A 9470-nucleotide genomic window follows, 5' to 3' on the forward strand; every position below is an offset into this window, starting at 1 on the left:
TTACCTAATCGGGGCGATCAGGGTTTAGAAGGGGGGCAGTGTAACGGAAATGGCCTGGGGTACTTACGTTTGGAATGGGGGATCGAAATTCATGGTATTTCAGTAAATGGGTGCCCCATTTGGGCCCCATTTACTGTCAAATATGACACTGACAAGCGGGAAGTTTCGCACCTGTTCTGGAGATTTCGAGAACTATCTGGGATACCTGGAGAAAACTATATAAGCGACGACGAGAACCATGGGGGGAAAGTGAAGTGACAGCCGCAACGGAGTGCAGAAGAAGGTTAAACCCCGCGAGTCGGAAACGCGTGTTTTCCGTGTGTTATTGTTATCGTTTGTGAAGTTGACGGTAATTTTGAAGTAAGTTTGTTCCTGTTCCGTAGTTAAAGTTGTACCGAGTGGAATAAAAGTTGGAAGCAGAAGAAAGAGTTTGATACTCGGCCATCCACGGTACAATATTATCATTTTCATTGAAAGAAGTAACTAACCGGTGAACCTCTTTAGAAATGAGTGAAACTAATTTACAGGACTATTTACTAAAATTAAGGTAAAGTGTCTAATTTTAATTATTTTTCAAATTAACTAGATGCCAATAAAATAGTTTTACCCTGGTCAATCACCTTGAATACTGTTGTTTCACTTAGACTCTCCAATATTATTTTATACAGCTTTTATTACTACTTACGGTCTCAGGAAGCACTCGAACAACATCCAGTCTTAGATGATCATTCGGTTTTGTAACTTTCATATGCCCCACAGTGAGTAGAGGTGTTAAGGAGGCCAAAGCCCCAACTAAACCTCCTCCGTCTGTTTTGCTTGTTCTGGGAATTGCTAAACCTCCAACGAACGTTAAATCGCCTCTTTGAGAGTCGGTGACTGCATCTTTTATTCGGTCGAGATCGAGGATTTCACTCGTACCATCTTTTTCATCAAAGCTCCACACTCTGAAAACAGAAAAAAATATGTGGATAATGTAAAAATGCCCGTTGCAAAATGTTGCAAAACCGTAATTTTCAAGTGTCTGATAACTACCAATCATCAAGTTTTCCTTTGGTCTCATGTTCTAATTTGACAAAGTTGGGGTTCCGCGAAAGAAAAACAAACATTTCCCAAATCCAGTATTTCATAACTTCCCGAAAAACTGGGGCAAAAAGAAGTTGGTAATGCAAAAGCTTGATTTCCAATACATCAAATTTGGAAAGTTACTTTGAACCAAATCGACAAATTCGCTCCAGTCACGATTCGATAGAAATTCGGGCGTTTGAAATTAATTCACTCCATTGCGCCCACCTTTTGCTTATTTAAATTTAACGCATTTTCCTTTCGGAATTTCTAATTTAATGATAACTTCAGCCCGGAAACCAATCGCCTCTGTGTTTAATTTGAACTTGTCTCCCGGAAGATATCGCTTCTAAAATAAAACTCTCGGATTGTTCTCTCCATTCTGCTTTGAAGCGAATTTGCACATTTATATTTATGTGCTGGAGCCAATCGAATCGATGGGAATCCGCTAATGTTTAGTTAAGTTGCCCATTTGTATACTGAAATGAAAACTGTTACAGTTGCCTTTAGGTGTTTTCAATAAAAAAGTTATACTTTTCGAAATTGAAACTTTAGAGCAACTGAGCAACTTTAGGGAAATTAATTTGATATATATTTTGAATAATAGGTAATTGTTTGCAAGGTTGATTAATCTTAACCTGATCGATTTTTTCAGAAACGTTTTACTGATAAATATTATTTTAACTTATAGGAATCTTGTCTCTCAAGAAAGTGTTACATTATCAACATTAAAAACACGTTTTATAGATTTTTTTGTATTTAAACATAGGAGAGCCGATAATAAAGACAATAATTAACGTTCTTGCGTAGATTTTATAATTAAGGCGGAATTAAAGTAATTCGGTACGAATACATTGCAAATACTTCAATAATTGTCCAAGTTTCTTCATTGGACGCTTAATTAACCGACTTACAAATTCACAAATTTCGACAAAATCAAAATTAAATTATCACAAAACTTTTTGCTAATTTCATATTTTTTTATTTTCAAAGGATCGGTCGAAAAGGGCGTTCATCGAATATAGAAAATTTGGTTGCAAAACTCCAACAATTCTGAGCCATAATAATTTATTTTTATCATGTGAATGTGATGCGATCTCATATTTATTTGCGATTTTCATTCCATTAATTATTTTTCCAGTTTTCTGAAACCTGCTGCCTTCGTATGAAAATATCCAGCTAAAAAACATTTTGAGGATTTATTATATAAAATTCCTTGAATATGTTTATAATATTTTCATAGGTTACTCTAGCGGTAAATACGTGCCGATTGTGCAGGATTTTGGCTATATCCAATATGGGGGGACAATATCCAATTCCAATATATCCAATATCCAATGGCTCATGGTTCAAAAATACCAACATATTTAATTAAAAATACAATAATAACAAAACACAAAACATAAACAAAATACCATTAGAAACAGATAAGCAAAACTTTATTACAGCAGAATGTAATTTATACAATTTTCTTCAAAATTAAAATGATTAACTGAAAAACAAATATCATATATATGCATATAAAGGATAAGAGATCGCGAACAAAAAGACGCAAAATTATAGAAAGCTCTTTCATTTTATCAACTAAAGGCTGAACGATTGAACGTTTTTTTGTCAAATCATTGGGTTTCTTTTATGTTTATTTATCTGCCTGCTGGTTTATATGCAGGATGCAAAATGCAAAATGCATTTAGTCTTCACCAACTGTATCTTAAAGTCAATTAAACTTTTTTAGTCTCGTAAAAAACCGTGGTGTGACAGTAATGGATTAAGTCCAAATTATCCAAAAACCATTGAAGTTGCGTTTGAAATTTACAGTTTAATAAAACATAAAAAATTATGGTCCCTCACTGAAGTTAGAATCAATATCAGCAATAACTATAACGACGTCGAACAAAAATTATTGGTGGGAAAAAATATATTCAAATGTATCCAATTTTTTTAGACTTGTTACTATTACTAACTGCTCCTAATAAAATAATTAATTGCGAAAAAATGAAGCAGCAATTTTATGATTAATAATTGCATTAGCAAACTTAACATTTTAGAGCCTTTTGACTCCTGGAAACGAAAATCCATCAAAAAATGATCTACATTGGGTAGGAAAATATCAGCAAAAAGCTACATTGTGAAGTTGCCGTCAACACAAAGATTTATCACCATAAAAAATAATTTCTACACGTCTCGTTACTTCTGCCTATTTTCGTGAAAAATGGATTCAATTATTCATATCCCCTTTCGCATTAACTTATCCATCAGATATCGTAGGCTTCGTCATTGTGGCAGATTGATAGTGTTAACGGTTTGTTCAATCCGAGTTTTTCTTACTAGCTCCCGGATATTTGCATACTTTTGATATTTAAGTGCATTTAGAGGCAGCACTTGGAATATGACATGAATAAGTGTTTATTTATGTACAGCGAAAATCATGAATCTAGACTTTTTGTCAGTTTTTCCCGCTGACGTTTCGACTACATCTACACCAACCTTTATCAGTTTTGAAACTAATGGGTTTTTAGGGTTTTTAGGCCGTCATTCGGAAGAATTTCTTCTTCAAAAAACCCGAAAAAACCCATTAGTTTCAAGGAATGGCCTCGAAAGTCTATCTCATTTGATTTATCAGTTTTATTCAGGAGTATATTCCATTATTGCAAAAACAATTTCATTATTCATGAAACACATAAAAGCCTGTATTCTTGTTGGATTTTTTTCTGCCAAGGACGTATATATTTATTTATTTTTTTGGACCTGAATGCTATTAATATTTATGACTTATCTTTCTATTCAGTGTCTTACCTGAACCCGGCTAATGCGCCCCAAGCTGAAGCGAAACCGATCTCGACGACTTTCACCTTTTTATCCATTTTCCATTTTAGCAACGTTTTGTTGGACGGAGACGATCCGGCACCGAATGATATAACATTGTTGCTCCACGAGATCCAATAGAGCTTCCATGTGTCTTCGCCTAAAATATCCGGAGTCTCGCTGGAAGCGAGTTGAACTCCTAAATCTGAATAACGTTCTAGTCAGTCTCAGTTAATTTTTTTTAATTTATTATAAGAATTATTTAAATCCTTATGACTAATTAACTGATTTATTAACAATGGAGGGTTTATAATGTTTTATTCCGTTTTTCCCGATAATTTAAGAAGAACTTATAAAGCTTTGGATAAGAAGCAATTTCTGTTTCCCAGATATCCGCCATTAAATTTGCTGAATTACAATTTAGCGTCTAATTCACCGAATAGATTGTCCGGGTGTACCCATATTCGATTAGTAAAGAAAATCTCATAATAGATGAAGAAAAAAAAACCCGCTCGGTTTGTTAAGGGCCAATATACTTTCTTGTTTGCGTCCTATTAGGTCTCTTGGAGCAAATTGCTTTATTTTTCATTTCGTCTTCATAAAACTTACGTCGATTTCCTCTTCCAATGTGGCTCAAAGTATTATCGGCGTCGCCAATAGTAATTGTATACACCTTATCCGGTTGCGTCTTGCATTCAGCCAAGGCGATATGAATTGGACCCAGACTTTTCGATCTGGATACTTTCACTTCAACAATCATGCTTTCCCGACGTTTCGGCGCTTGCATCCATTGGTAGTTGTAGTTGTCTCTTGTTGAAAACATCAGGTGTTCTAAATAGAAGCATGAGTTTATGGAAAGTAAATTTATAAATTAAATCAACATAAAATGAACAATGATACTGATGCAATATAAGTTGTATTGCTGCTTTTTTGTGTTCATTATTATGTGCCATTCGATTTGCCCATAAAGTGTATTTCAGATTTTCTGTGGCAATAAAGCATATTTGAGTTTGAGTTTGAATCTAGGAGAAGATTTACAATAAATTTAAAAAGAAAATCTTATTTAATAAAACTTCAATTCTAAATGTAATACAGTTAAAAAACCCTCAAATCAGATACTTAAGTCTTGTGGAGAAATATTTACAAAAATCTAGATAGACATTTAAATACCGAATAATAAATAATTTGGAAGATGATAATAATAGATTTATATAATATACAATTATCTGATATCAATGAAATTTATTTTCTTAATATTCGCTCTACCTAATACCTGCGAGGAACTTAATAGATTTGCCAGTTTATTAGCGTGTCTTGCCAGTCGTGGTCATATTTAATCGGGAATATATCACCTATGGATTGGCATTTTGGTTTATGGATGGGTTTATCTAAAGTTAACTTTTGGTGCAAGTGGCTTTTTGCGGAAATGGTTTAGGATGGCGCCCCAGCATGCAGAAACCTGATAAAATAGATCTCTCATATGCAGGGTGTCCCGAAAAAAGTAGGCATTTTTTAAAACACTTGGGTTGAACCAGAGGTATGCTAAACGATTATTAATACTTTGGTATTAGGTTCCAAAAGTGACATGTTTCTTTTTAAGTTTTTCATTAAAAATTCGCAATAGTGATGATGGTAGAAATAGTGATGATAAATAATGATTTAGTTCATTAAACAAATAGTTCTTCGGTACCATATTGGTTCTGAGCTGGTGCGAACCCCTTTTTCGGGTTTATGAGACCGTTCCAAGAACAACCGGTTAAATTGGCATAGTGTAGCTGCAGTTCCAGGTTACACGTCTGGAACACTGTTAACGTTAACATAACACGTTAAATAACAATCGTTCCTATTTTGAACTGACGGAGGTTTTTTGAGAGCGAACAGATGTTTTACGGCTTTTTTACATTCCAATTTCAATGTGACTTAGAATTATTTCCTGTGCACTAAACACCTTTTTTTCTTATTTTCAGGCACGATGCAGCTTTAGGTAAGTTCGGCTTTATATTTTCCCTGGCAGATCGCTTTTATATTTTTGAATGTAATATTTATGCTACGAGGGACGACGAGAAAGCATGTGGGTGGATTGTGTATTGTGTTTTTTCAATTTCCTGTTTTAATACGAACGTAACAGCAAACATGTAGAACAAGTGTCATTTTTGTGTGAATTCGACTTTCTATTGGTGTTTCCTCTGTAAAATATATTCTAAATCAAAAAGGTCTTGTATTCTCAATAGGGCTTTGTTCCATTTTCGAAAACAAAATTTTTTAAAAACGTTTTTTAAATGGCACCAACAAACTTTTTTGCGAAGCTTAATCACCTGGACATAAATAACTTACCGTTTGCACAAAAGTACGAACTCTCTGTGTGGATCTTTTCACATCCTTCGGAAAAAACTTCCACAGTTGCCGAATGAATTACTGCTCCAGAGAGTGTCGAATTACTGATGTTTTCCCGACCTTCGCACGTGGAGCTCGCATATCCATTTACCTCAACTGAAAACAGTCAAATTCGTCTCAATAAAAGTGGGTAAGAACTTTTAAATCTGATTCACATTGCAAGAACAACAACAATTATAATAATAGTGTCTACGGCATCATTGTTTGAAGATACAGAATGATGAGCAAGGAAAAATTTTCTGAACAAATACTCGTACAAAACATAAGAAAAATATTTATAGGACAGTGAACGCCATATAAGTAATCATATTGCAGCACAAAAGAATATTTTGGCGGGATGAAAAGAAGTATTTAAAAACATAATATATTTTTGACTAATAAATTTGCTTTACATTTCGCAAAACCCATTTTGTAAATATGATGTCTAATTAAACTAACATTGATATTTGTCTAAAATCCTTGGTCAAGGACAACAAATTCCTGACAAATTTGATGTAATTTAATAAAAAACTACATTAGAAAACTGCAAAATATCAAATAATTTCTTAACACTTTTATAAATAACAACAAAATGCTCATCTTTACTGGTGAGATAGTTTAAAAATTAAGGAAGGAAGTGAATCAACAAATTTGAAAGTAAAACTTGAAATAAAATTAATAAATTGGCTCTTACCAGTTAAATTCTTTGCTCCTGGAACAACGGAGAGAATCTTTACTACTAAGGAAGTTGCGCCCAGAGGACCAAGTCTCAATTTTTCAGTAACGTATAGAAGTCCATTACTTACAAATTGAGCTCCCTCGCTTAAAGCTAAAAGTGCTGTTACCTGAAATAGTATAGACGCAATGTGACTGCTTATTAAAACTTTCATAAAATGTTTCATTTAAGAAAATTATTTCGTTTTTTTTTTAATAATTTACTTTTATTTTTGTGAAACTTTTTGCTTTCACTACTACTTACAATTTTGTTTCACTTCTAATCGATTTTTACGCTTTCTTTATGCAGTTGTGATATATTTTTCCATAATCTCGTTAAGGCAAGGAATCTAAATTAACTAACTGCAAGAGCAAGTCGCACAAAAACCGTTATGGAAAATTCAAAACATTCAGTTGACTAAAATTATAGCATAGCAAATTAAGTGAATTAATAAAAAAGCTCAAAAATTCCAAATTTTCTCTCAACAATATATATTTCAAATTTACGGAATCTGCTCTAACTACCTATACAAATAGTTGAAACAAATCGGGGATGATTTGAATTTAAATATTTAAAATTGAATTACTTAATAATTTGTTTGTTACGCAAAAATATTACCTTAACTTTGTTCTAGCCATTCAAACTGCAAAACCTTGCTTTAAATTCATTCGTGAACTTTGCTTTTCTTGCTGCAATACAGCTCGTTTTTCAGTTACTTTTGATTTTTGTTGGAAAATGTTGGTTTATTTAGGAAAAAAAAATAATTTGAATCTCAAAGGCTAAAAACGTATGTAGGAAAATTGTATTTCGAATATCGTTAACGTATCTGGCAGCGTTAATAATTTTATTTAAGTTAACAGCAGAAACACTGTTCTAGTGCCTAAGAACGATTAATTAGCAAATCTGCAAATTCCATTGGATTAAACAAGCGTTACTCCTATTTTCCATCAGAATAAAACTCTTCAAATTATCGATTTTGAATAAAATTTTCATAAGAACATAAAGTCGGCAAATACTTCACTCGAGTGAGCTGTTGTTCTTGAAAACAGCAACTTTCAACAGTTCCGAAATCCCAGCTTACGCTTATTGACCGTCTAGCACTTTTCAATAAGGTCGCGTTAGTTCTTGACGATTTTCAGGTCAGCCGAAACGGAACGGATTAAACTTTTGGTTCATGCCGAACCATACGGTGAAAAGTTTCCTTTCATCTCGACTCAATCGGGGAAAACGACATCGGAAAGTTAAATATGGCGAAGACGAAAAAAACTTTGCAGCTACAAAGTCAATTTAATTCCACTTGAAAGACGATTTGTTATTTCAAAACAACTACAATTGCGTTGGGAGTTTCGAATAAAGAGTTTGAAAGTGCAATATTTGGCTKCTTCAGCGTTGACAAGTAGGTATTGGATGATATATTAGAAAATGCACTGATACAACCACTAGTTTTTACAGGCGAGAAGTGAGATTTATGGCCCGYTTTATTTAAGTTCAGAAAGAACATTTCATTCATTTCATTATTTAAGTTCAGAAAGAACAAATTCATTAAGAAACACTTCTACTACTAGATTTAGATTTATACGCAATATCAACCTTCGTTTTAAGTCCTTTGAATTTTTATGCAAATCTGAATTTCTCAAACCGATTTAAATGATCGAATAAAATTTGAAATTTATAGCATATTTTTGTAATTTTAAACAGAATTTCAAATTTTTTTCAAATCCTGAAGAATTATTCGCTGTTTGAAACTTCTTATCAAAGACAAGCTTCGCAAGCACAAAAATATTTTAAGAATAAGAAATAATTTAAGAAGTCAATTTCACGGATTGAAATTAAATAGAATTTCAGAAAACTTACATCGACGCAGGAGTTTATGTTGTTACCGATCTTGATATCCACTTCGAGAATTTCACGCACTTTTAAACTTGGAGGAAGATGAAAGTCAACAGTTAGTGGTCTGAAAAAAACATGTTTTGATATTTAAAGAAAATCTTCAGTAGTAAATTTGAATCTTTGCTGATCTAATATAAATTCAGTCAAATGCATCTTTCGACAAATGCAATAACTTTTTTAATTAATATTGATAATAGTGCAACTATCTACTTCTTAAGAAGTTTTCTTACCTGAATACTTCTAGTTTAACGGGCGCGGAAAACCTCAATCCAGCCCTTGAAACAGTTAAAGCCCAAATCGACCATTTACCGGCATCTTTCGGGGTGTTAATTGAAAGTTCTGTAGACGAACTATTTGATCTGAAAATAAAAGCCAAACATATAAAACGTTATCAAAAGAACTAAGCTTTCACTTTTATTGCTTGAAACTTGTGAGTTTTTCGAACTTTTCGGTCTTCGGAGAAAATAATTTCTGTCTATCTAATAACGGCCTAAAAGCTCTAAAAAATCAGTTTGCATTAATATATAACAATCTTTTTAACAAAAAAAGACACATTTTATTAATATCTACATTGAGACCCACCAGAAAATCTACATTTTAAAATGCGCGAAGCCAGAGTAATATA

At 33.0% G+C, this 9470-nt stretch overlaps 1 protein-coding gene across 3 annotated transcripts in view; it reads right to left on the reverse strand.

Moving 5' to 3' along the window:
• LOC109535677 (C3 and PZP-like alpha-2-macroglobulin domain-containing protein 8) overlaps positions 1 to 9470 on the reverse strand; it is a gene marked incomplete at its 3' end in the record, with an annotated part of 219141 nt that overhangs the window by 12328 nt on the left and 197343 nt on the right. For all 3 annotated transcript variants that reach the window (XM_048660919.1, XM_048660918.1, XM_048660917.1), the window contains 7 exon segments: positions 686 to 944; positions 3859 to 4072; positions 4477 to 4698; positions 6202 to 6357; positions 6935 to 7085; positions 8810 to 8909; positions 9076 to 9204. In XM_048660919.1, coding sequence (XP_048516876.1) covers positions 686 to 944; positions 3859 to 4072; positions 4477 to 4698; positions 6202 to 6357; positions 6935 to 7085; positions 8810 to 8909; positions 9076 to 9204 — 1231 coding nt within the window.

This window comes from Dendroctonus ponderosae, unplaced genomic scaffold (assembly GCF_020466585.1).
Source record: "Dendroctonus ponderosae isolate FM_Combo_2020 unplaced genomic scaffold, Dpon_F_20191213v2 Dpon_F_20191213_1, whole genome shotgun sequence".
Classification (NCBI taxonomy): Eukaryota; Metazoa; Arthropoda; class Insecta; order Coleoptera; family Curculionidae; genus Dendroctonus; species Dendroctonus ponderosae.